At 39.1% G+C, this 27,111-nt stretch overlaps 1 protein-coding gene across 2 annotated transcripts in view; it reads left to right on the top strand.

Moving 5' to 3' along the window:
- Nucleotides 1–17,165, top strand: part of LOC128855900 (homeotic protein empty spiracles) — a 42,656-nt gene extending 25,491 nt beyond the window's left edge. For both annotated transcript variants that reach the window (XM_054091130.1, XM_054091129.1), the window contains exons 2-3: nucleotides 7,562–7,719; nucleotides 16,217–17,165. In XM_054091130.1, coding sequence (XP_053947105.1) covers nucleotides 7,562–7,719; nucleotides 16,217–16,774 — 716 coding nt within the window. In that variant the 3' untranslated portion in view covers nucleotides 16,775–17,165. The remainder of the gene's footprint in view (nucleotides 1–7,561; nucleotides 7,720–16,216) is intronic.
- The last annotated feature ends 9,946 nt before the right edge of the window (nucleotides 17,166–27,111 follow it).

Consider the following 27,111-nt stretch of genomic DNA (forward strand, 5'->3'; position numbering starts at 1 on the left):
TATAGTATAGCTTCTAGTTAAACCAAGAAAATTAAAGAAAAAGTGAGAAATTCAACAATTTTTCGCTAATTAAAAAAATTAATTTTTTTGGAAAAACAAATTCCCTTTAGATTGTTTAAAAAGTGGGTAAATCATAACTTTCTTAAGGTTTTTTATACTCAACTAGAAGAGAATTTAATTCCGAATACAATCAATGTTATTTCGTTTCTATAGGACGTTTATCTTTTTCCCTATCTTTACCGCCAATTAGGAAAAATCGTAAAATTAATAAACCGAGAAATCCCACTTCGAGCGATCCGGCCGCTCGTATACCTGCTCGACGCTTGCTCACAATTACTTCTGTAACTGCGAAAATATTCTGAATTTGCTTCTGAAATTTTGAGGACACATTCTTGGATACTTTGTGAAGACATTTATGCGAAAAAAAATCGATTTTTTCAAGCTTCTAGAGCAGATTAGATTATTTATTAACTCATAAACAAGAGCTAAGGTTATGAGCATATTCAGTGTTTTTTTGTTGAAGACTGTTCCTTAATTATCAAGGAAAGTCACACTTGGGGAAATGTGAATAAGAAACCATTTATTTTTGCTTTTTATTTTAAAAACTGAATATTCCAACCGCAGTTACGAATGATTTTTTCAAGGAGGTATCGAAATAGAAAATGGTATTGTATTATCTGTTGAAATACCAGTTGGTTAATATGGCGACCGCAAAATGGCAAGAGAACTACCCCATTTATTGCATTATGGGTTTCACTATGATTCCAAGAGTAGAAATAATTTTCGCTTGCCCTCAAATTCATTTTTGAGAGAGGTATCGTAACTTCGATGGGTAATTTTTCATAGTTAATTTTTCAAAATATTTGAATTTTATAGTTAAAAAGCATATTCTGAATTATAGTACATCGAAAATAAAACTTACAAAGTTTGAATTATTTTATTTTACTTCCGAGAATTTTCTTAAACGGCGTACAATTTAAACTTAATAGCGCAGCAAAAATTCAAAGAGTTCACAATCCACACACAACCGCACTAAGCTGCCACAAAAGTGTGATCATTAAAAAACAATAAACAAATTTTCGAACACATTTCACACACGCCAACAGAAAGAACAATCGGCCCCGATGCATGTGGGATTGCGCAGGCGAAATAAAAATAATACCTTCCAACAGCTGCACGGACGAAAGCCACACCGTTTAACAAGACAGTAAACAAATTTCCCAACGGTCGCCACCGCCGCCCCGACAGTGCCGCAAAGGTGGCAGTGGCCACGGTGGAGTGACGGTGTTGCATTGATGCTGCCTGCCACCTTTACATGTTGCAGCAATCAGTGATAACATGCAGGTCAGCAGCAATGTATGTATTTCTTTACTTTGTGCCAGATCGCAGTTAAACGCAAAATAAGCAAATAGAGTCTTAAGCTGATTTTTGCAGGCCCTTTGTGTGTTGCGGCGCGTCTGGACGACGCTATTGCGGTTGCGCATGCGCAGATGGTGCGCTATTGTTTCGGTGTCTGCAAACAATCGCTTCATTTGCTTTCAATTGACGGTACGTTGTAATGTTTGCAGTTGTTTGTTGTTTTTTTCATGCGCTTAGTTTAACGTGATACGCTGCTGTTGGTACGGCGCGAGGAGCCCAATTTGCATGATCGCTTCGAAAATCCGGTTGTTACGTGCAGTATTATTTTGCATAAATACATACATATATACATATGTATATTAGTTTCTGTGTGCACACATTTATATGTAAAATTCGAAATTGGATTGAGCTACCGTATGTTTTTTGGGGTAGAGAGTTATGCCATTGTAGAAATTTCAATAAATCGATTTTTTTATTAAAATATGCCCCAATAATTTAAAAATTACATTTTTTAAGGATGGAAAAAGCGGAAAAAATTTATAAATAGTACCGAAAACTAAATAATTTGGATAGTTTTCCATGCATCTTTCATCCGTCTATGTGCAGAGATTCACTTAGACAAGTACTTCTGGAATGAGCGAATTGTCTTCCTGAGCGGCGCACTCAAAGCTCTGTTTTCCTCTGAGATTAATTTCCCACTGGTTCTTGAGTGTTGAAGAACTGAATCTGTTTGGAACGCACAATCGCTTCCGGTTAATTTGGGTCTCAGCACACAGGGCTATAACTGGGAACGAAGTAGCGGACGGATTGGCAAAAGAGGCTACGACTTCGTTAGTAATAGGGTATACAATATGGGTATAGGACAATACACCATCAAGGAGAAGCTTAGGAGTGAAGAGCTAAGAGCAAGCTGGCACCAAGCGAAATTCTTTCTGGAGAGGCTACGACCAAAAGATGTTCAGAAAATTCGTAACACTCCTCAATGATAATCTGATAATGCTCTCGGGCATTCTCAAAGGCCATTGCAGACTGCGCAGTCCACTGACTCTTGCCGTTTCTGCGACCAATCCCCGGAGACTCCAACACACCTTCTTCTTGAATGCCGCGCCATAGAGCGAAGAAGATTGAGACATCTCGGTCAATTTCAGCCAGAAGAATGGCACTTCCGCTCAGTCCAACCCAGCTGTATTTTAAGTTTAATAAGGGCACTGGCTCTTAATTAGGTACTGTGATGAGTAGAGGGCACAACAGACCATGAGGTCGGAGTGCAAACTTCAAATCTATCAAATCTAAATTAAATAATAACAAAATCTTTAAAACAATTTTTTTCGACACTACATTTTTCAGGTCAAAACTTGACCTATTGACTGGAATTTGTAATTATATATTCAGTATCAATAAACTTTGAAAGTTTTTTTCTGTTAGTTTTTTCCCAAAATCGTATATATCTAATAAGTCCATATATTCCCATATTTAATCGAAATCAGATTTGTTGCCCAGTAACTGTGTCTAAAAAACATGTTGTTGTTGTGGTGGTGTTATTGTTTTTTTGGCTTATTGTTTTGCTGTTGTTGTTGTAGCAGCATAAACATTCACCATGCATATACGAGGAATGCTGCTGAAGTGACACTCCTTGGCCGGATATAAATCCGGGTCGTTCCTGTAACGTAGAACCGACTGCCGTGGGAACACCTGTTGTTTTGTCATTGTCATTGTTGCAGTCGTTGTTGTTGCTGTTGATGTTGTTGTTGTTGCCGTTGTTGTTTTATTATTATTGTTGATGCTCCATTGGTTTTGTTGTTGTTGTTTTTTTTATTGTTTTTGTTGTTTTATTGTTGTTTTCGTTTTGTTGTAACAACTCACTAGGTCCTGCCAGTGCGGTATCGGTGACTACGATCGCCATCGTCTAACGATAAGCCCAGAAAACGTGCTGTTTCGAAAGGTTGGGTTCAGAGGGCATGTGAATAGGTGGATAGTATAGTGCGGGATACCTTCAAAAGCCGGAAATAAATCGAGTATGTCGCGGTGGATCCTGGGCAGGTAGGGGTTTTACGTGCTGATATATCTTAAACGTATCCTCGCGGGTCTTACGAAGCAGCTGAAGCCCTTCGTCTGCGATGGGTGGTTATTGGTTTCCGCCTACGCCATTTAGGGATCAGGAGCCGTTTAATGTCTGTCTATATACTGTCCGTCCTGTCCCTGGATCACATCAGTGTAGCCGAAGAGATGCATCCTGATTCGCCTGGGAGGTGGCTCAGGCGTATAAAAAGCTCATGTTGTTTTGTAACAGTACAACGATTCTTCATACATATACGGGGAGTGGCGGTCCTTGACGGGATATAAATCCGAGTCATTCCGGTAACGTAGAACCGACTCTCTGGGAACGCATCGTTAAGCAGAGCTACGAGGAAAATCGTCTTAGATACTTAAGGACGTTATTATTTATGCCATTTGTAATTCATTTCGTTATGCGACATAATGTGCAAAACTTAACTATTTTTAAGAGAAGATATTTTTTTTTGCGTACGCCCGCTTTATTTTAAATATCAGTACAAATAACCGCCCGTGTAGAATTACAGTGAGGCATGCAGAAGAATCAGTTAGGCCCGAATTAGGCAGGCCTTACTGAGGCACGCCTTACTGAGGCACGCCTCACTATTCCCTTACCAGGCCCACGTTAGGCAAGGCAAAGATTGGCATGCCAGAACAATACCAAATTTGGTTGTGGTCACGAAAATCTGTGGCAGTGTCTCACTTAGGCATAAATTGGAATCCCTAACTGATTTGTAGAAGGGCATCCGGAGAATTACCGAAGTTCGGTTTTTCGAACCTGCGCCTAATGAGGCAGATGTGTGGCAATACCTTTCGGGACTTGGGCCTAGTTTGGCTGCCTTATGAGGCGCAAACTTGGAATGCGGTCTGCCTTATTTGCGCCTCCTCACCAAAATTTCTAGTCGGGCGACTATTTTGTTCTATTTTTTGGTCAAGGTTATGTTAGTAAATTAAAATCATCAATAAAATTTTAACCAAGCCCTGACAAATAAAAATGACTGCTCAGTAAAATTTTGATTTTACGATTTTTCATGTACATATATAAAAAAAATTATTATTATAATTATTATATATAATACATTATAATTTATTAATTTTTTTGACATTTTTTTTCATTATCCCACTTAAAAAATTCTTCCAAACTATGCCTACTTTTCCACCGCTACAGAGAGCTAACCCTTTATGGTGCAACAGAAAGTATTTTTACACAAAAATTGTTGAACTGTTACAGCAATAGTTTAATGATTTTTACCAACTTAGATACTCGGGCTCCATAAAAAAATTTGATGAACGATTGTACAAATTATAGTACTAAATATATTAAAAAAAAAATTACCACTCATTCATAGCTCCAATCGGTTTGGCATAAGCTTTCTCCCAATTAACTGTATATACACAGATATTTTGGCAATGTTCAATTTTCGCATTTCCACATTTACTGCCAATTTTTTCAATTATCACGAAAATTAGCTCGTTAGTATAATCAAGTGGAAAGTACACACACACACACACATGCATATGCACACAATCAACAGTCTTCCATACCACAGTCATTTCCACGCCTTGCCATATTTGTGCAGCAAATTTTCACTAATGACAAGCGCGATTGTATAGCGCCAAAATGAAGATACTTTTCCATACAAGTACTTTCATGTAATCACCGAAGTTAGGTTTTTTGCAATTTTCCACTTTTCAAACTCCTCAAAATTAGGTACGGAAGACACCATAAGACACATTCCATGCTTCTTCAGGCACAAATTTGGATGTTATTGTACTTTGTGGCTGGGAAAACTCGTGATTAACTCGCTCCACAGGCATCTGCGCTAACCCATACATACAAGTGTTTATATGTATATCCGCAGCTACCTCGTTAAATTGCTTTGTATTTGACGTTGGCAGAGGAAAATTAGCTACCAAAAATACAAATTTATTTATATAAGGATATCTGCATTTATTTATTTATGTACACTTGAAGCGTTGATAGCGGTAAATGGGCATTGATGAAGATGCCACAACGGCCATCAGTCAATTGTCAACGGGGCTCACATTGACATTAGATGCCGGTGCGTGGTCCAATGGCAGCGGAATAGTGCATGAAGAAGCGGCGCTCATATGGGAGCTTGAAGCATTAGAGATACTTCCCTTGTAATTACGACGAGTGTTCACATTTGTGCCACAAAATCTGTGAAATACTGCTGAATTGTGAGAAAATATTTTTTTTTTATAAAGGGTGGTTAAATTTCAAGGGCCGATGTTGAATGTAAACCACACGTAAACGGCAAGTTTTTTCTACCATTCATTTGACACTTTTCAATTTCAGACCAACTCAATTTCAACCATGGAAAGATACACAATCGAGCAACGCGTTAAAGTTATTCAGGCTTATTATGGAAACGGGCGTTCACATCAAAATGCATATCGCGCACTTCGTGATTTTTTTCGGTCAATTTAATTGTCCAAATATGGGTACAATCGGAGAAATTGTGCAAAAGTTTGAGCAAACCAGGTCTGAAGGAAATGCGACAACACCAGTGCATGCTCGTACAGCTCGTACTGCAGAAAATATTGTTGCGTGGTTGAAGAGCCGTCCACCTTAACTCGTCGTCGTGCCCAACAATTGCACCTCTCACGCTCGTCGTTGATGAGCATTATGCTTAAAGACTTGCATTTACACGCTTACAAGGTGCAATTGACTCAAGAACTAAAGTCTATTGTCCATTTCAAGCGTCGTCAATGGTAAGAATGGTGGCAGGAAATGACCAATTTTCGAAGGAAATCATCTTCAGTGATGAGTCACATTTTCACCTCAGTGGATTCGTCAATAAGCAGAATTTGGGCGAATGATGATCCAAGAGTGATTGCCGAAAAACCAATGCACCCACAAAGAGTGACTGTTTGGTGCGGTTTATGGACCGGCGGCATCATTGGCCCGTATTTTTTCCAAAATGAGACCGGTCAGGCAGTTACTGTGAATAGTGTTCGCTATCGTGAGATGATAACGAACTTTTTATGGCCCGAATTGAAAGATATGGATGTGGACGATACGTGGTTTCAACAGGACGGTGCCATTTGTCACACAGCTAACGAAACAATGGCTCTTTTGCGCGAAAAATTTGATGGCCGAATAATCTCACGTCGCGGCGATGTCAATTGGCCGCCAGCATCATGTGATTTGAAACCTTTGGACTTCTTTCTTTGGGGTTATTTGAAAGAAAAGGTGTACGTTGATAAGCCAGCAACAATTTAAGAGCTAAAGGATGAGATAATTCGGCACATTAACGGCATAGAACCTCAATTATGCCTCAGCGTCATCGAAAATGTGTACCTTCGGATGGAGGTGTGCCGCCGAGGCCGCGGCGGCCATTTGGCCGATATTTTGTTCTATACGTAGTTGAGCCACACCAGTATTATCATAATAAAGAGAAATGACAATAATTTCCTAAAAAAATTGTATTTTATTCAAAATCAACACAGGTCCTTGAAGGTTAACCACGCTTTACTTAAGCAGTTTTTCCCGTCAAGCCTAAAATTGTTAGGCGCTAATGCCATATTTGCAATATAAATCGCTCACAGCTGTAGCTTGAAAACCTATTGAATAAAAATTTGAATACACAAAACTGCTAAAGCTAAATCATTTTTTGGGAAAAAATTAGATATACGAGGAGATTCTGTAATTCACTTTCGAATGCATTTCATTGAAATTTTGAATTGAATTGCATTGAAATTCATTTTCGGACTGAATATCATTGAAATTTCACTTTCGAGTGAATTTCATTGAAATTTTCTGGCAATCGCATTGAAACTCATTTCGGACTGAATATCATTGAAATTTCACTTTCGAGTGAATTTCATTGAAATTTTCTGGCAATCGCATTGAAATTCATTGCGGACTGAATTTCATTCAAATGTCACTTTCGAGTGAATTTCATCGAAATTTTCTGGCAATCGCATTGAAATTCATTGCGGACTGAATTTCATTCAAATGTCACTTTCGAGTGAATTGCATTGAAATTTTTCGGCAATCGCATTAAAATTCCCTCAAAAGTGAATTAGAGAATCCGTTTAACTATTCATAGAATTATCATTATTTAATTATTGCTATTCCTAAAATCACTACTATTCGATAATTCTAAATCTTACTCATTTTCAGATTTCCTGCTACAACCATTTCGCAAGCCGAAACGTGTGCGCACCGCTTTTTCGCCCACGCAGCTGTTGAAGCTTGAGCACGCGTTCGAGAGTAACCACTATGTGGTGGGTGCCGAACGGAAGCAACTGGCGCAAGGACTGAGTCTCACGGAAACACAGGTAAATATTTTTTTCTTTTTTCTTGTTATTTTTCTATTGTTGAAATATACAGTAACCAGGTGTCGGCTTTTCGATTTATTGCGGATGTATAGAAAACATTGAAAATCATTTTTTGAAAAAAATGTCACTTGAAATCTTTGCAAATTAAATCTGTTAAATGATAATTATCAATACCCTGCAATTTTGAAAAGATTTGAAATGATCAAGCCGAGAAAATTTCATTAGTGAAGAAATACTAGGCGTGTGTTCAGAGTCAATGAAAGCCTAAGACAGCTTAAGATAGAATTGAGTTACTAACATCTGTTAATGTTACAGTTTTTAGGGTTGTGTTGTAGCTTTGACGTGAGGAAAATTGTTTGTGGGTGTGTGCACATGTTGTTGATTGTTCTTGTTGTTGTTGTAGCAGCATAAACATTTCCCATACATACATATATTCGTTACGTTACCGGATCGTCCCAGATTTAAATCCGGTCATGGACTGTCACTCCAGCAGCATTCCCATACATACATATATGGGTAATATTTATGCTGATACAACAACAATTCTTACAATAAATGAATGCACTAGTTGCCAGGGCTATCGGCTTCAACAATAATTCTGAATATCTGACCTTAGCACAGTTAAGTTTCGGGAAATGCATATATTGTTGCTCATATCCTTCCAAGAGCAATGAGTGGGCTAGGTTAAATGAACACTTATTGACTCGGTGTCGAAAGAGTCCCAGTTTGGGGAACACGTAGAATTTTCCCAATCCAAAATCTATAAAACCTCCCGTCCGATCAAGCACCCAGTCAGTGGCTTAACTTTCCTTAACTTAACTTAAGTCTTCATAGAAGTTGTCCAACAACAATCTTCAATGTTTCAGTGGTAATGGGTTTCTGTATTCCTGTTGTTGCATCGATGTGTTCCATGTTCTCCATTTAACGAGTATTAGCCCAGGTGAAGTAGGTGGCTTGCAGATGTCTTGTGTCAGAGGAACTTGTGTGCTTGTGCTCGATTTTCTAAGCCCTATCTTAGACACTTTCGCGCGTACATGTCCTTTTCCCCATTAGGGTACACTCTCTCGGTGCGCGATACAGATTTAAGTTATGTCTTTGATTTTGAATGCAATTTACAATAGACCCTGATGGCCTAAGCACCTTTACCGCGGTGTTGCTGAAAAAGATCGAATTTATAAATAGCGAAGTACAACACACTTTGCCACACGTCAATCGCATAGATCTCGGGTTGAAAAGCTCTGCAGTAGTCTGAAAATCTGCAAGCTTTACTCAATGAGAATTGGTGGAGAAGGCGCCAGATCTTGTTGCCAGCCATTTAGGGTAGCTCGTATGTAGCATAAGCACTGGAATCTTGCTGTTGTTGTTTTGTCTCTATATACTCTCCAATCCAGTATTTCCAGTTGTGTTTGGTTCTGGATCTCGTCAGTGTAGTCGATGAGATCCCTCCTGACTCGCCTGACAGGTGGCATCCAGTAAACTAGCCCTGTCTAGTGCGCTGAATTTCATAGGAATCTTGTTCAGCAGAGTCGCTGAATGTAATTTGAAATTTTCTGCTAGATTTAGATAGCATACCGACATAAAAGCATTTTTAAGAAAAAGTTTGAAATTTGTTCATACAGTTCTAGGTCGACACAACTAAGCATGCGCGTGCTACTGGTAACACAAATGTCTTGTTCCATCTAAAAATTTTGTATATATAATGTCAAAATGATAGGGAACGATTTTTCTTTTAGCTATTGCTTCTTTGAATGCAAACCTCCAAACTATGGAGTCTTAAAACACTTTCATAAAACTGCAAACTGTCATCCGAAAATGCTTAGAGATTTATGTATCCTCAATCAACAGAATATAATCTTAATGATCATAGCAAATTGGAGGATAAACTGCTACTGGTTCGTTGACCCGTTTCATCAACTATGGGCACGAAGCATCTAATGATAGAGAACGTTTTTTCCAATAGCGATTGCCGCCTTGCTGGTAGTAAAAAACCTCCGAGTGCATTTTTCTGCAGGGTTTCTTAAGCTCGTAAATTCAAAATCTACGAAGGGGAATGTAACATCAAATGTTAGCGAATCCGGCAAAAGTTTCTCATAAAAAGAAAATGGCATACAATGAAAGGTCATCCAAAGCCCAACACGAGTTGAGCGATATATGCCAGATCAGATCTTAAAGGAATGAACGTATACGACAGGAGAGATGAATCCATGGATAGAATTAAGTGAAGAAAAATTGTTGATGAACTTAGGGTCTACCATGAACTGTGAAGCTAAGAAGAAGAATATATGCAGCATGAACCTTGGAGAGCTAGACGTTCGAGCAATGACGACAAATTTGTTATTCTTCTTACTTCTGCATAAAAAATACTCGTTGCACAGAAACATTTAAAGTTATATTTAGACTGATAGCCCCAGTTGCTAGTCGCCTGTAATTATAATTATACTTCATATAAATAAATAAATTTAGCAACATTCAACTAATCGCCGAAAGCTGCTGAAAGGCTGGAAAAACAAGTGTCAGTTTCAAGTTGAAGAAGTGGCAACCAACTCGATGTGCAAAGTAGTTAATTGACCTTTTTGAAGAAATTTTTCCAGATGTCTATCGAAACTCTATTCTGTTTTCTTATTGCTCAAAGATTGTCGTATAAGTATATGTATGTAATATAAAATATTTCTAATTCATAGAGACTTTCGTACTAAGCAAATTTTTTGAAGTGAAGCATTCAGAACGCAACATTTGCAAGAATTTCAGTGGATGTCTTCAACCGTTTACACTCTTTCAAAGTCAAATAAAAAATCAAGCACGTGTCACCACTTGTAAGTCTCGAAGGGCACAAAAGTGCTGTAAAGGAGCGGTTCGGCGAATTCTAACCTCGACAGCTCCACCTACGAACAAATGCGATACTTATCGCAAAATATTTATTGGGTTAAATAAAGGGCATCAAATTCAATAAATGGTTTCATATATTAATCACGCCTACACCACCTCCAAACATAGCTGGAACGATTGTACGAAAGCCGTAACCCCTTTTTTCGAATAAAGCAATCCGAGAAGTAAGAGCAACCCCTGCGGCTTAATGTTCAACAGCAACAATTTATTTAACATTTGTGTGCATTGCTTTAAAAACACTCCAATACATTCACACATTCACACATTTGTACTGTGTGTGTGTGAGCACACCGACCGTTAAGTGATTGCATGTCAACTGATCGTTAACAGCCTAACTACTTGAGTTATTAGCTGTAAAACAACCCCATATGATAAGTATGAAATTGTTGCTATTATTGCCATTGTGGCGGATAAAGCGTAAATACCAGCCAGCTACACCACTCGCAGTCAATAAATTCAGCCAGTTGGTGAAGCAGCACGGCATTTGCCGTTTGGTCAGTAATTGTAAGAAGTGAGGGTTGGAAAATTATAGGAAGGGGTGGGAAAATTGCGCACAACCCAATTGACTTTCTGACACCCTTTTGTGTTGTGTGCCTGGCGGGTAAATAACGGTCCTAGCAATAAGGTGGCTAATAGCAACTGTTGTAGTTAACGGCATATGAGGAAGAATGTGCTGCAAATCAAGGAGTAGAATTAAAATGTTGGCTAAATTTATTTATTGGGTCATGCAAAGCAAAGTTGTTTGGGAATTGTCGGTGTGAGGGAGTTTCGCAAAAACAACAAATAGGAACAAAAAAATCAAAGAAAAAGGTTAGTAATTTCAATTCGAAATTGTTAAAATTGGTTAGGGCAGATAGGCAAGTAATTTTTTTTAGATTATTTTTATAAAAGCACATAACTCGAATTTCATTTCTTTGTTATTTATTTATCAAACTTGTAATCTAGAAAATAAAATTTTTTTGCAGATTATTCAGATAAAACTAAGGCAAGAATTGAAGTTACTTCAACAACTAATTTACTAATATAATTTAAATCTAGTTTCCCGTAAATTGAAATTAAGTAAATTAAAATTTTATTATAATCTTTCAAAGTTCTAAAATAGCCCAATTAAAGGCATATAATGTTTAAGCTGGCACCAAATTATAGGGCTACGCCAGGCGAAGTCCTTTCTGGGGATATATAATCAAAGGAGGTTCAGGAGGTTCATAACCGTACCTAAGGACAAACTGAGAAAGCTCGCGGAAAGTCTCCTAGGTTGTTGTTGCGGTTGTTGATGGTGTTGCTGTTGTATTTGATGGTGTTACTGTTGTTGTTGATGCTCTTACTGTTGTTGTTGATACTGTTACTGTTGTTATTGTTGTTGCTGATGTCGTTGCTGCTGTTACTATTATTATTGTTGTTGTTGTTGTTGGTGTTATTGTTGTTGTCGTTGGTATTACGGCTGTTATTGGTGTTGTTGCTGTTCTTGTTGTAGGTGTTACTGTTGTTGTTGTTGTTGGGGTTGTTGTTGTTATTGTTGTTGTTGTTGTTATTATTGTTGTTGTTAGTATTACTGCTGCTGCTGTTGTTGTTGGCGTTACTGTTGTTGTTGATGCTGTAACTGTTGTTGTTGATGGTGTTACTGTTGTTGTTATTGGTGTTGTTGTTGCTGGTCTTGTTGTTGGTGTTACTGTTGCTGTTGTTGGGGTTGTTGTTGTTATTGTTGTTGTTGTTGGTATTACTGCTGCTGCTGTTGTTGTTGGCGTTACTGTTGTTGTTGTGGTGGTTTGTGTTGTTGTTGGTGTTGGTGTTGCTGCATTTCTTGGTTTTGTTGTCTTCTATTTGTTGCTGTTGTTGTTGTAGCCGCATAAGCATTCCTCATACATTTACGGGGAATGCAGTCCTTGGGCGGATATAAGCCCCTTCTGTTATTTCTGCGACCAGTTCCCGAGGACCCCAGCAGGCGTGAATAGTGAGACTCACAAGAAGGATGAAAGATCTCGACTCAGCTTAGGTTTATTAGGAGAACTAGGTTTGAATGAGATACTGTGTACTGAGTAGAAGGCAAAGAAGACCATGAGGTCGAAGTGCAAACCTCGTATAGAATTCGATTTAATTTATGTTACAATGGAGTAAGTGTTGCATAGTCGTGTGCATTTAGGTATCAACTCATATATACAGGGTGGGCCTTATAGGGTTTGCTTTTTGAACCACCTATTTTTTTGAGAATGGTAACATAAATGACATGTCAAATGTGTTCATAATTTACTTAAAGGTTTGACATTTACGAAATGGGACGCTATAAGTTTGAACAAAATTGGGAAATATTGAAAACCTATTTCCAAAGTGGTGAGTCTTCTTCTTCTTTTCTGATTTTCACATTGGTGGCTACGTCAATAAGTAAAATTGTCGGATTTGGGGCTCAGAAAATCTACACGTTACTGTAGAGAAGCAAATGCATCCACAACGAGTCACTGTTTGATGCGGTTTTTGGTCTGGCGGCATCATCGGGCCATTTTTTTCGAAAATGAGCGAGGAGCCGCGGTTACAGCAACGAGTTGTTTCCAAAAATTGAAGACGATGACATGGACGACATTTGGTTTAAACAGGAGGGTGCAACTTGACACACTGCCAAAGTTACACTCGAACTTTTGGCTACCGTTTTTGAAAACCGAATAATCAGCCGAAATTCCGATATCAATTGGCCGCCTCGGAGCTGTGATTTAAGCCCGTTGGACTATTTTTTGTGGGGAGCCGTTAAGGACAAATGCTCTTCGAAACATCCAGAGACGATTGATGCTTTAAAACACGAAATCGAAGTTGCCATTCATGAAATTGGAGTCCAAACAATCGAAAATGTGCTTAAAAATTGGGTTGATCGAAAGGCCTACTGTAAAGCCAGTCGTGGCAGTCATTTGAACGATATTATTTTTTACTCATAAATGACAATGTTCAATCTTCAAAATAAAACAAAGTTTAAAAAAATATTTATTAGTTTTTTTTTTATAGCCGATTCAAAAAGCAAATTTTACATGGCCCACCCTATACAATTAGATTTATAATACACTACAGTCTATTAAACCAATGGGGGCATTGTATATAACATTATTGAAGAGTAACTTCCTTTATCAGATAAGCTCTGTAACCTAATAGTTTACGCCTACCCAAATAATCGGGATAACCATTAGGCCAATGCAGTTTGGGTAATGCAAACACCGACAATGCAAAATTTCTTTGCAATCTTTCTATTTTATTTGAATGAGTTTTGTAGTAGGGGTTTCAACTTATACAACAATAATCCAGAAGACTGCGTACCAACGAAATATACAGCGTTTTTAAAGTAATTGGAACAGAGAAATCTTCGAAGTTCCTACGCATAAACTCAATCATTAAAAATACTTTAGATGCAATATGTTCCACATATTCCATAAAAATTAGTTTCGGGTCGAAAATCAGTTCCAAGTCTTTTCTTTTTTTGACATCTAGATTGTAATTGAAAGTATACGGACTAGTCAGTCCTCCTAGAATATGAGACATCACAACATTTTTGAACTTTTAGATCTAAATTATTCACTGCGAACCAGGCGTGCAAGGTCAATTTGAAGATTACTGCAGTTACGGCTTCTCAAAAACAACTTCACATTATAAGCGAACATTAATCATTTCACTTTAAGAAAATGAATTGGTAAATCATTAATAGAAATGAGAAACAACAGTGAACCTCAGTGTATTCCGTAAGGTATGTCAGACCACGCGTTTACTATTAAGGACGATTTCACGGCACCAATTTTTACAAAAAGCTTCCTTCCAGTTAAAAAACTGTTGAACATTTTTGAAAGTGTTCCTTTAATTCCGAAGGCAGAGAGTATGTTCATAAGAATAGTTTGATCAACCTTGTTGTTGTTGTCGTAGCAGAAACTTTCCCTTGTCAGTGTAGTCGTCTTCGTCTAGCTCATCAAACGGTAGGCCCAGGAAACTAGCTGTTTCGACGGGTTGGGTCCAGAGGGAGAGGGGTGTTAGATGAGTGGGTTTAATGGGGCATGTGAAAAGGTGGTTGGTTTCGTACGGGGTGCCTTCACATGGCGGACATATGTTTAGTATGTCGGGGTCGATTCTGGATAAGTAGGAGTTTAACCTGCTACAGTATCCAGATTATAATTGTGCCAAGGTTACGCGGCACTGTCGTGGACGTTGGAGCTCTTCGTCTGCGATTGGTGGTGGTTGGACTCCGATAACGGCATTCGGGGGTCGGGAGCTTAAAAAAGTGGTAAGAGTCTCCCGATAAATGTCGTTTATGGCCTGTCTGTGCACTGTCCGATCCAGTAGCTGTCTGTCTGTTTTGTCTTGGATCTCGTCCGCGTAGTTGAGGAAATGCCTCCTGATGTGTCTGGGAGGTGACTCAGGCTCAAGCAGGTGTATGCATGGATGAGGTAACTCCCTAGCAGAAACTGCTTGCTGAGCAGTTTGTTATGCTCCTTCACAGGCAGCATATGGGCCTCATCGTGTAGATGTTATATCGGGGACATCATAAGACGTCCTGTTGCTGTCCTTATTGCAGTGTTTTGGCAGGTCTGGATCTTCGTTTACTGCGTGTCACTAGTTCCAGGCGACCAGACAGGCGCAGCATTGTTTAGAACCGGTCGGCCAATTGCTTTAAATTTCGATAGCAACAATTCTTTGTCTTTGCCCCAAGTGCTGCCGGCAAGCGACTTTAGGACCTTGTTGAGATTCTGTACTTTAGTTGCAACAGCGGCTGTATGCGCTGAGAAAGAGAGCAAGCTGTCAAAGGTAACTACCAGTAGTTTTGGGTTGTTAACCATCGGAATTGGTGTGTCACTGTGTGTGTGACTTTTACCTTAAGTTGTAGCTTGACCTCCTTCGGATACAGTACACTAGACAGGGCTAGTTTATTGGGGCGACAGCCCTTGGGAAAAACCTGAGTCATTCCGGTAACGTAGAACCGGCTGCCATGGGAATGTTTGAACAACCTTATCGAAGGCTTTTGAAAAATCTTTATAAATAACACCAAGTTGAGCTTGATCTTCAAATACATTGACAACTTTATTTGAGATTAAGATAATATTGACGTAGGTAGATTTTAGTGGCGCAAAAGCCATGCTGGCATTTCAATATTGAGGAATATACCTGGTTAAAAAGTTTCGTCACTTGGCTATACTTAATAAGAGGAATTCACTTTTAGCTTCTTGGACTATCAAGAAGAAAGTGATCAAACATGCAAATGATGACACTATATTTGCTACATAAACCAAAAGCAGATGTTTTTAGAATTGTAATGACTGTTACCGGACACTGGTCACAAGAAAAGTATGCTGCAGAAGTAGGGCTTCCTTTTCAGAGAACCTGTCGCAGCTGCCACCTGAACGACTGCGGAAGACTTACTCAAGTAAATTAGTTCTTCTGCTTTATTTGCAATTCCGTATCAGATCCAATGCTTGAAATTTTTTAGAGAGTCGATATATGAGTCGCTCGAGAAAGCACCTCTGTAGTCGCATGGGAAGCACTGCCACCAATCAACCACCCAACCAACCCATGATTAAATAAACAGTTTTCCATGTAGTCTAACTGAAATAGTATTTCAGCTTTCGCTAATTTCGCTTTTTTCTCGTTTTAGGTTAAAGTCTGGTTTCAAAACCGGCGCACCAAACACAAACGAATGCAGCAGGAGGGCGACAGTGACTCGAAAAGTCAGAAAGGCGGCAGTCAGGCGGGCGACAACGATGCGAACAAAAACGACAGCTCTGAAAATAGTTTCGAAGATCAGGAAGAGGATGATGAGGAGGATCTCATCGAAGAGGAAGAGGATGAAGTGATCGATATGGATGATTATGGGAGCGAAATGGATGCAGAAGAACACCAGCGATTGCGCGAGCAATTTCAACAACAACTACAACAACATCACGAGCAATTGCAACAACATATGCAGCAACAGCAGCAGCAGCAGCAGCAGCAACAGCAGCAAGCACAAGCGCAAGTGCAGCAGCTGCAGCGCGAACAGCGAGAGCTTAGAGATCAACAGCAGCAGCAACAACAACAGCACCAACAATTCATGCAACATCAGCTGTATTTGCATCAGCAGGCACAACAACAGAAGCAGCTGCAGTTGCAACAACAGCAAATACAACAACAACAGTCACAGCAACCGCAGCAGCAGCAACAGCAACAGCCATAATTGCAGCCGCCCAAGCGTGGAGCTTACAATGACGAGCCACTGCTCGGTTTATCTGCGGCTAATTGCCGCCACTGGGCGTGGTCGTGATCGCTGTTGTTGGCAAACTTCCATATACTCGCTGCCCCCTCCACTACTCTTTTCCCGCGTACTTGAGTTCCTTCGGCGTTGGCTGGCGCAATTTTCCATTCGTTCAACTCGTTTTATCCCTTACTGCTTTTTTCTTTTTGTTTTTGTAAATTATTCAACAAAACTGAATTGTATTAATTAATTTGTAAATTAGACGCTTAGAAATGTAATCATACATTTACGATTAACAAATACAGTGTAATAATTAATGCACAAAGCAAATGTTATAAATAATAATTACGATAAATAAACGAAAGAATACAATTAATTTGAAAATTTTATAGCGCAGCAGAAAAATTTCATTGTGAGCGCCATTGAATGTGGGCCACCAAGTCGAAAACAAAAGCCAAGCGGCGGCGTCAGCAAAGTCTTCATTTTTTCCACTGGGCTGCGCAGAAAGACGAATGGAAGAAGAAAAAAAAAACAACAACAACATATGCAAAAAGGGTAAAAATAAAGGTGCCATAAATTTGCCGCTTGGCTGCTATTAGGTAATTCACACGCGCGTTGCAAGCAGCAAGCGATAAGTTTTACATATTATACTTGCACATATGCATGAGTGTGTGTGTGTGTGTGTGTGCGGCAGTAGCCACCTCCTTCCTGCCACAATCGGCACAGCCATCGTAGCGCGCATGCAACTTCAACACCCTTTCGTGATTTTTAAGCAACTCGCATGCCATTACTGCGCTGATTTTCTTCTAAGCGATGTTTATGCCTCTGTGTCGGCGGCATAAAAATGCAATAAATTTAACGAATTACCGCCATCAACATCAGCGCACCACACCCACTATGCGCCATAATTATACCTTGAACTTTCATGCCACAATCGCTTCATTTATATGCAACTGCATTGTTTTTGCTTATATTTTTGCTATTTTCATACTTTTTTGTTAGCCTGCATGTCAACAAATGGCGAGTAGTATTGATTCAGCGATCTGCTACCAAAACAAATGAAACCCTCCTAGCAAATCTCTTCATATGTGGGCATGCGCACAAATACATGCAAATATAAATTTGGTCATTAATATCCCAGTAAACCTTGTAGTTAGACCAATCTTAATGTATGGAATACTTGTATGGTGGTCATCTGCTCTAAAGGCGAGTTACGCTAAAATCATGACTAAGGTCCAAAGAAAAGCTTTTTTATGCATCTCTGGCGCTTTAAGGACTCCCCAAACTAAGCGCTGGAAGTGCTAATCAATTTACCTGCCCTAAATCTGGTAGGGAAACACGTGGCCGCCGCATCGGCGCTTAGACTCAAAAGTATGACGCTATAGAAAGAACGGCGGTTTGGCCACGCTTCTATTTTCCACACTCTGAACAGTCACAAACAAGAAATAGACAAAATATTCTACTCCTAGACTTACTTTCTACAAATTCTTCAAGACAAGCATACCGTCAAGAAGGGAGTGGCAGACACCAAGGCCATGGAGAAGGGGGAATTAAATTTTTATACAGATGGTTCCAAGCTAGACGATAAGGTTGGCTATGGAGTTTTCTCAAAGGAATTAGGACTGGAACTATCCGTTCGACTACCAGACTACTGCAGCGTCTATCAGGCAGAGGTTCTAGCCATGAAAGAAGTGGCTACATACCTAAATATGCATGCCGTAACAAAAACGATAGCCAGGCGGCCATCAAATCAACGAATGCGGCTTTACTCAGATCGAAGGTTGCACAGGAATGCCGGGCAGCTCTAAATGGTATTAGTGACGTATTAAAGGACAGCCTTATTTGAGTTCCGGGACACAAAAATATTGGGGGAAACTGTAGAGCTGATGAGTTAGCCAGTAAAGGTACTGCTCTTCAACTGTTCCGTGATACAAGTACCATTGGAATACCGATGGCCACGAGTAAACTAATAATAAAAATCAACATTACCCAAGAGGCCAATAGGTCATGGAGTAATGAAGATTCGCGTCTAACAGCTAGGCTACTATGGCCGCAAATAAACAAGAAAAGAACAAAGGAATTGCCTAGCCTCTCAAGAGACAATATCTCGAAGGTGGTGGCTTGTTTAACCGGTCACTGGCTATTTGGCAGACATTCCTCGAGACTAGGAGTTTTCTTCCATGAATATTGCAGAAGTTGCAGAGATGAGGAAGAGAAAGAAACAGTCGAGCACTTCCTTTGCAATGTCAAGCCCTAGCTAAAATCAGAGCAGATTGCCTAGGTAAATACTATTTTAATTCCCTTACAGAACTGTCTGGCGTGGGGTTGGCATCAATACTACGTTTCATAAGAGCCACAAAATGGTTCCACGAAGAAAGATAAATGAGGTTCCCGTGTAGCACAGTGGTATCACAACGGACCTGTAAGGTCTAAGTGAGTTGGTCGTGCAGACCGACTACCACCATAAACCTTGAAGTTTGAGATCAGTTTGAGGCTAACTTGAATATTGAAAGTATTTTTCAAACCACCATTTGAGAATCGAAGCATCCTTAATAAAAACTACATAGTCTTTTAAAAACAGCTTGAGAAAAAGCAGGAAAAATGCAGACACTGTCAGCAGTTACAATGTCGGACAACGAAGACGATCTTCAGCGGATGCTGAATGCTTTCAAGAAAGTTTCTTCTGCTCTTTATATGCAGTTATCGGTAGCCAACATGAAGATATTTGGAAAGAGTATCGAACCGGTTATGGAATTCTGCAACTTGGGTACCGTATTTACACTATCGAAAGAATTGTCAGCTAAAGTAAGCTACAACATGAATAAAGGAGCACGAATCTCTGGATGCTTACGCGATTTAATATGGCGAAATAAGCATCTAAGCTTAAAAAGCAAAGTCCGAATTTATAAAACATGCGTTCGACCTATGCCGTTGAAACCAGAGCAGATACAACTGCAACACAAGAAGCAGTGAACAAGGTTGAGATGCAGAGACCTTATGCGAAACACAGAGATTAGAGGGATACGCGACAGGACGAATTCTTAGGTAGAGCCGAAAACGTGTTGGTGTTTGGCCGAGCTCCTCCTCCTATTGTGGCGTGCATCTTGATGTTGTTCCACAAATGGAGGGATCTACAGTTTCAAGCCGACTCCGAACGGCAGATTTTTTTATGAGATGCTTTTTCATGGCAGAGGGGCGACCGCTGTTAGAAAAATGTTTTTCTTAATTTTGGAGTTTCACCGAGATTCGAACCAACGTTCTCTCTGTGAATTCCGAATGGTAATCACACACCAACCCATTCGGCTACGGCGGCCGTCCTCCATACATCCAGCGCAAAAAGGACTCGAGGTGATTCCAAGTCTCACAGCATGCATTCCTCGCGCATAGTGAACTGTGAGAAAACCCACGAAATTCGAGAGCTGATATTTTTGTCAACCTCAAAAGCTCGCCTGAGCGCCCCCGGTCCACACATGGCCAGAAGGATTTCGCGACCTTACAAGTTTGTGTACTTGCCCAACGCTCGCTGAGTTGGCCTGATTCCCATCTTTCAAGGAGCAGACTGCAGGTAGTCTGGGAGATACCAATTCCTTCCCTTCCAACTTCGATCCATCCGTGAACAAGTTCACCCGGCCCTGTCCTCAAGTGTAGCCCCCCGTCCACTCGTTCCTTGATGGAATGACCATAAATTTAAATTAAAAAAATTCAAATTAAAAAAAAATTTAAAAATCAAATTTTAAAAATTTTTTAACTTTCAAAGTGAAAAAATTTCTAAAATCTTAATCATAAAATATTTAAAAACTTTAAATAAAAATAAAAATAAAAAACTTTAAATTAAAAAACAAAACAAATTATAATAAAATAATAAAACGAAAAAATTAAATAAAAATTAAAAAAATGAATTATAATAAAAGAAATATTTTCGACCAAGAAAATAACTTAATTAACCCTTTGCGGCCATATTAAATTTGTGTACATATCTATGTGCTTTGTACAGATCAAAAGTTGAAGGCGCAGTAGAGATTATTCGTGGACATTTGAAAGAATGAATAAATAAATAATCTTGAGAATCATAAATTTCATAAGGATAAGTGAATAAATTTTTTAGTGTTTGTTGGGTTTGTGAATTAATCAGTAATCATCGCCTTCTACTGTGTTGATTTTGAGCATAGACGTATCATTGACATTCTCGGCTTTCAACATGCAATCTATTTATGCCATTACATATTTGTGATGGCCTAGCAGCCAAAATAATCAATATAGTTTCCTCGCTTTAAGTGTGAATTGACGTTTGATTGCTTTTATGAGACCCATAAATGTATACATTTTGGCTGAATTATTGGCTTCAATAGTGAAGGACAACTAAATGGCAGGCTTTTATTTAGGTTGATATACAGTTGTGTTCAAATTAATAGGAATACGTTCTCCTACTAGGAAATTTTATGAATGCAAATATACTTAGAACAGAAGATTTTTTTTCTTTGCACTCACTTCAAATAAATTGAACGCAATTCACAAGTAGACGAAAAATCCTCTTCACAAAAATATCAGTAAAAACGAAATGAAATGAAACAATTCAACATGACCCAAAATAATAAATCTTTATGCACCGAACAATAAGGGCCCAGCTAATACTTAATCCTCAAACCCTTACTAAGAAAGACGGCGGCACAGCTACGCCTGAATCTTTCGACTGGGATATCTGAGAGGTTCAGCGCACTAGGCAGGGCTAGTTTATTGGGGCGGCAGCCTTCAGTCGGGAAAAGCCGGAGTGATTCTGGTGCATAGTACCGGCTGCCATGGGATTGGGGATATCTGCCCAATCAGAGTGTACAATTTGCAACAACTCGTTTGCATTGGTGGGGCTTCTATCGAAAACACTGTGTTTTATATACTCCCATAAGAGTTCGAAGGGGTTCGGGTCAGGTGATTGCTCTGGCTACTCCATGACGTTGATGTTGTTATCGCGAAAGAAGTTATTTGCTGTTGTTGTTGTTGTAGCAGCATAAAAATTCCCCATAGATGTACGGGGAATGGTTCCTTAATGACAAGTCCTTGGAGTTTTTCGGTAATTTAAAGCCGACTATCGTGGGATTGAATCTTTTGCTGATCCATGATCCACGATACCATCAATTTCGTTTCTACGTTACCGAAACGACCCGGATTTATATCCGGCCAAGGACTGTCACTCCAGCAGCATTCCCCGTATGTAAGTATGGGGAATGCTTATGCTGCTACAACAACAACAACATACCATCAATTTCATCTATCCTGTATTTTAATAGGGGAAGCAACCCCTTACTATTACTTTGGCTTCCATATTTAATGGTGCTACCCTGTATTGTGGTTGATTATCTATGCCTTCCTATGAACTGATGTCGATCTTTCATCATCTTGAGAGTGGCCACTTCAAGTACCGAATTGTTAAAAGTTTTTCAGTCTTCGCACTGCCACTGCACTCACATCGAATTTTAGCTTTTTCTTAACCTTCTAGGATCTAATACTTGGCTGCTGTTTTACTAAATTATTATATTTCGGTCGGTGTTTCAATATGACAATCGGTTAGAACCGTGAGTTTCAGCACAAATCTTCAGTGCAATGAAAAAGCAATGGACACCATTTTCCCTAAACATCCAATTATTTTCTGTATTTTTTAATATGTATGTTTTGTTTTTCTTCAGCAATCTTTTATTTCACTGGGACAATGTCCGGAACGTCCCATATTTTTTTTTTAACTTCAAAGATTTTATTTATCTTTGTCACAACTATTAAGCCCTCACCCATTGAAAGTGAGCTATTGACAGCAGCTCTGCATGACAAATTTTACTAGGTTTGTCGGTGCTAGTCTTCTTCTTTTTGAAATCACTTTGCCAAAACTAGATGGGATAACTTGAGTCTCACTTTCGAGGCGAACTACTTGGTTATTTTTCTTGATTGCAAGGTAAGTTGTAGTGAGAATGTCAGAGTGAGGGTAAAAAACATCAAGCAGCCTACCTGCACCAACCAAAAAGCTTTAGGCAAACTGAAAAATGTGACCATACATATGTCAGACGTACAAATTAGTTATCAGATTGATTATAATCGTTAGAGCGCAAGTCTGAAAGAATGCACTAAATATGTAGATAAGAAGCAGTCAAATAGTACTGGCATTTGCGTCGATATGGCTGTAAGTATAGGGTGGGTCATGTAAAATTTTCTTTTTGAATCGGCTTTAAAAAAAAAATTGATCAATATTTTTTCAAACTTTTTTTTTTATTTTGAAGATTGAACATTATCATTTATGAATGAAAAATAATATCGTTCAAATGACTGCCACGACTGGCTTTACTGTAGGCCATTCGATCCACCCAATTTTCAAGCACATTTTCGATTGTTTGGGCCTCAATTTCATGAATGGCAACTTCGATTTTCTTTGATGTTGTCTAGCCATGTCATTTTCTTCTTACCAATTCCTCTTTGTCCTTCAATTTTTCCTTGCATCAGCAGTTTTAAAATATTTAAAAATTTAATTTAAAATATCATACTTGTCACCTCTTGTCACCGACTTTTCTCCTTTTTAGGTCCGTAAGCATGTTCCTACAGGTTTGCATTCTATTTAGCACTATGTCATTTGATATTTTGTCATTCCAGCTTATTCTCAACATTTTTCTATAGCACCACATTTCGAAAGATTCTGGTCGGTGTAAGCTTACGGTTTCCAATGTCCAGGCCGCGCATCCATATAAGAGTTTTGACCACACATAACATTTTAAAAATCTTGTCTTTAACCCAATTGGTGTGTCCCGACGTGTCAGTATCTTTTTGATCTTCATGAAGGCCGCTCTAGCCATTTCTATTCTGCCTATTATCTCCTGATCATGGTCCTATTGGTCATTCAGCCATACACCCAGGTACCTCAAACTTTTTACTCTCTATTGTTTTGCACCCTATGGTTAGTCTCGCATAGGAATAGTCTCTGCTGCTTTTATTTACAATAATAAATTTGGTTTTATCAATATTTACATTTAACCCGAAGTCTTTGCTGTGTTTTTCCACTTTGTTTACAATAGTTAGGAGATCCTGGAATTTGTTTGTTACTAACGTTGTATCGTCTGCGTAGCGAATGTTATTCATATATATCCCATTAACTTTAATACCTATTTCTGCGTCATTTATTGCTTCTTCAAATATTTTTTCTGCGTACACGTTAAATAATAGTGGCGATAGAATGCAACCTTGTTTCACTCCTCTGTAGATTTTTGTCTCTCTTGTGGTGCTGCGTCCGAATCTAATTTCTGCAGTCTGATTCCAATACAAGTTTTGTATACATTTGACGTCATATTTGCTTATGTCAAAATCTTTCATTACTTTAAATAGCTTGTTATGTTGTATTTTTCGTAGTCTGTGAAACACATACAGATATCTTGATTAACGTCCTGTGATTTTTGTGTAAGCATTTGAAGGCTAAATATTGCTTCTCTGGTCCCAAACACTTTGTTAAAGCCAAATTGTGTTGTTCCTATTGCGATGAAGGAAAAGAAGTAGTGATCAAATAGAGATAAGTCTGTCGAATAAGCACAAAACTTAAAGATTGGTAACTAAGCGCCTTTAGTATCTATTTCCTCTACTCACTATTTCACACTCGCGATCCGCAAGGCACTTCACGGGTGCTTTAAGCGTTTACGATCGTCACAAGACAATATCTGTGTAAAATAGTTTCGCGGAAGTACCCAAACTACTAAAAAACAAGTTGTCCTTTGGACTGATAAAAGATAACATGGTTTCTTTAATATCGCACCAGCTCGGACCAAAAAAGAACTGATAGGCAATAAAAAACACCTGCGCGGTGATTTTCAGGACCTTAACTAAAAATATACATATATTCTTTTTTCCACTCTATCAGAATCCGTTGCCCGAGCACGTGGTTTCTTATATCGATTTAACATATGAATGTGCAAGCAGTGGGCAAGGGACCCCCTCCTGCAGAGAAACGGAGAAAACGGAGTCCTGGTAACGGACGTCAAGATCAGGCTGATGATATGAAGGAGTCACTTTTCAAAGCTGCTAAATTGTGATGACGTGGAAGCCCCCATCCATGGAAAAATTGATCCAAGCAGTGCCGTTTCTGATGACGAATTCGACGATCTACCGCCCGCCTATTACGAGGTCTGTAGAGCTATTAAGGGCGATTTTTTAAGAGCTGTAGGAAAGTTTTCAAAAAAACACACGTAAAATTCAGAAAAATGCATGCAATTTTTATTTAAATCGATAGTACAGTTCATATAATTTAATGTTTAAAGATTATTTCAGGCAAATATTGACGCGACTCTTTTTAATGTTTCGGCCGGTATCTCACATATAAATGCTTTAATGTTGTCTTCCAATGAGTTAATTCAAGCAGGCTTGTCTGAATATACATGAGCTTTAACATAGCCCCATAAAAAATAATCTAAAGGCAATTGACAGGTCCCGAACGTCAAATAAAATGTTCACCGAACTCGCCTCTCAACAAGGCCATTGTTACGCGTGCTGTGTGGCATGTAGCACCATGCAAGTCAAGCTCTTGCATTTTGAGCAAAAAAAGTTGGATATCATTTCACGGTAGCGCTCACCATTCACAGTTACGTTACGATTCGGAGCATCGTTGATGAAGTACCGTCCAATGATACCTCCAGCCCATAAACCGCACCAAACTGTGACCTTTTCTGGATACATTGGTAGCTCTTACAATTCTTTTGGCTGATCTTCACTCCAAATTTGACAATTCTGCTTATTTACGTACCCATTGACCCAAAAATGAGCTTCGTCGCTGAACACAATTTTTCGATAAAAAAGTGGATCTTCGGCCAACTTTCCAAGAGCCCATTCACCAAAAATTCTGCGTTGCTGCGTTGCGGTAGGTTGTTCGGCTTCAATTCTTGCACCAGCCGTATTTTGAAAGGCTTCAGACCTAAGTCCTTTCGCAAAATTTTCCACGTTGTTGAGTAACTGAGGCCCAATTGCTGCGAACGGCGACGAATCGATAATTGATGGTCATCATTAACACTGGCCGATACAGGTGCGATATTTTCTTCAGTTCGCACTCTACGTAAGCGTGTTGGTGGTTTGATGTCCAAAAATGTAAATTTGGTTCCAAATTTAGTCACAATAGCTTCCCAGTGGGTCGATTAAACTGACCATAAAATGGAAGAAGCGCGCGATAAACTTTCTTGGCAGAACACGCATTTTTATAATAAAATTCAATGATTTGCAAGCGTAGACGATTTGTAAGACGATTCATGGTTAAATTATAGACCAAACTGAAGATGTTTGACATTGAAACAAAACACGAAACGCGCGTCAGCTGTTTAAACCAAATGTTCAAAAAGATAATAGCTAAAAAATCACCCTTTTTATACATATATAATGGCGCGTACACCATTTCTAGGTGTTTGGCCGAGCCCCTCCTCCTATTTGTGGTATGCGTCTTGATGTTGTTCCACATATAGAGGGACCTACAGTTTCAAGCAGACTCCGAAAGGCAGATATTTTTATATGAAGCGCTTTTTCATGGCAGAAATACACTCGGAGGTTTGCCATGGCCTGCCGAGGGGCGACCGCTATTACAAAAAACGTTCTCTCTGAATTCTGAATGGTAAGCACGCACCAACCCATTCGGCTACGGCGGCGAGAGCTATTACCTGGCTTAAAAACAACAGAGCTGCGGGTGCGAAGGCGAAATTAGGAGGTGATGAGCTAACCAAAAGAATGCAAATACTCATAGGCAGGGCCGTGGAGAGAGTATTCGGTATTGTGAAATATTGATTAAAATGAATTTTACAAAATTCTTCAGCAGATCTGAAATAAAAAACGCAGCTGAAAAAAGTTGAAATTTTTTATTCATTTTGTGAGCCTTACAAATATTTGAAAATGACTGCCACGATGCTTAGAATTTAGCTTTTCTTGCTTTAGCTGAGGCAAAAGCTCTTATAATATCATCGAAGTCGAGTTTCCTTGCTAACTCAGATTCCAAATACAAAGTTGCCAATCCTGTTACTCGACTCTGAGTTGAACAAGAACGATGGTAGTCTTTGATCCTTGATAAAGCGCTGAACGATCGTTCGGCGCCGGCAACCGATACTGGCAGGGTGCAGAATATTCGCAAAGCAATGCAGATGTTCGGGAACAGAGTATCCAAGTTTTTAGCTGTGATGGCATTCAACAAGTCGAACGGAGGCATACAACATTCTGAATTTCCAGTAAAATTCGCCTTGTACACACTCTTCAAGTGACACATCTCAATTGAGATTTCTTCCGACACATCAGAAGGGTATTTTTTAGCAAAATTAAGAGCTGCTGTCTGA

The sequence above is a fragment of the Anastrepha ludens genome, chromosome 2 (assembly GCF_028408465.1).
Source record: "Anastrepha ludens isolate Willacy chromosome 2, idAnaLude1.1, whole genome shotgun sequence".
NCBI lineage: Eukaryota > Metazoa > Arthropoda > Insecta > Diptera > Tephritidae > Anastrepha > Anastrepha ludens.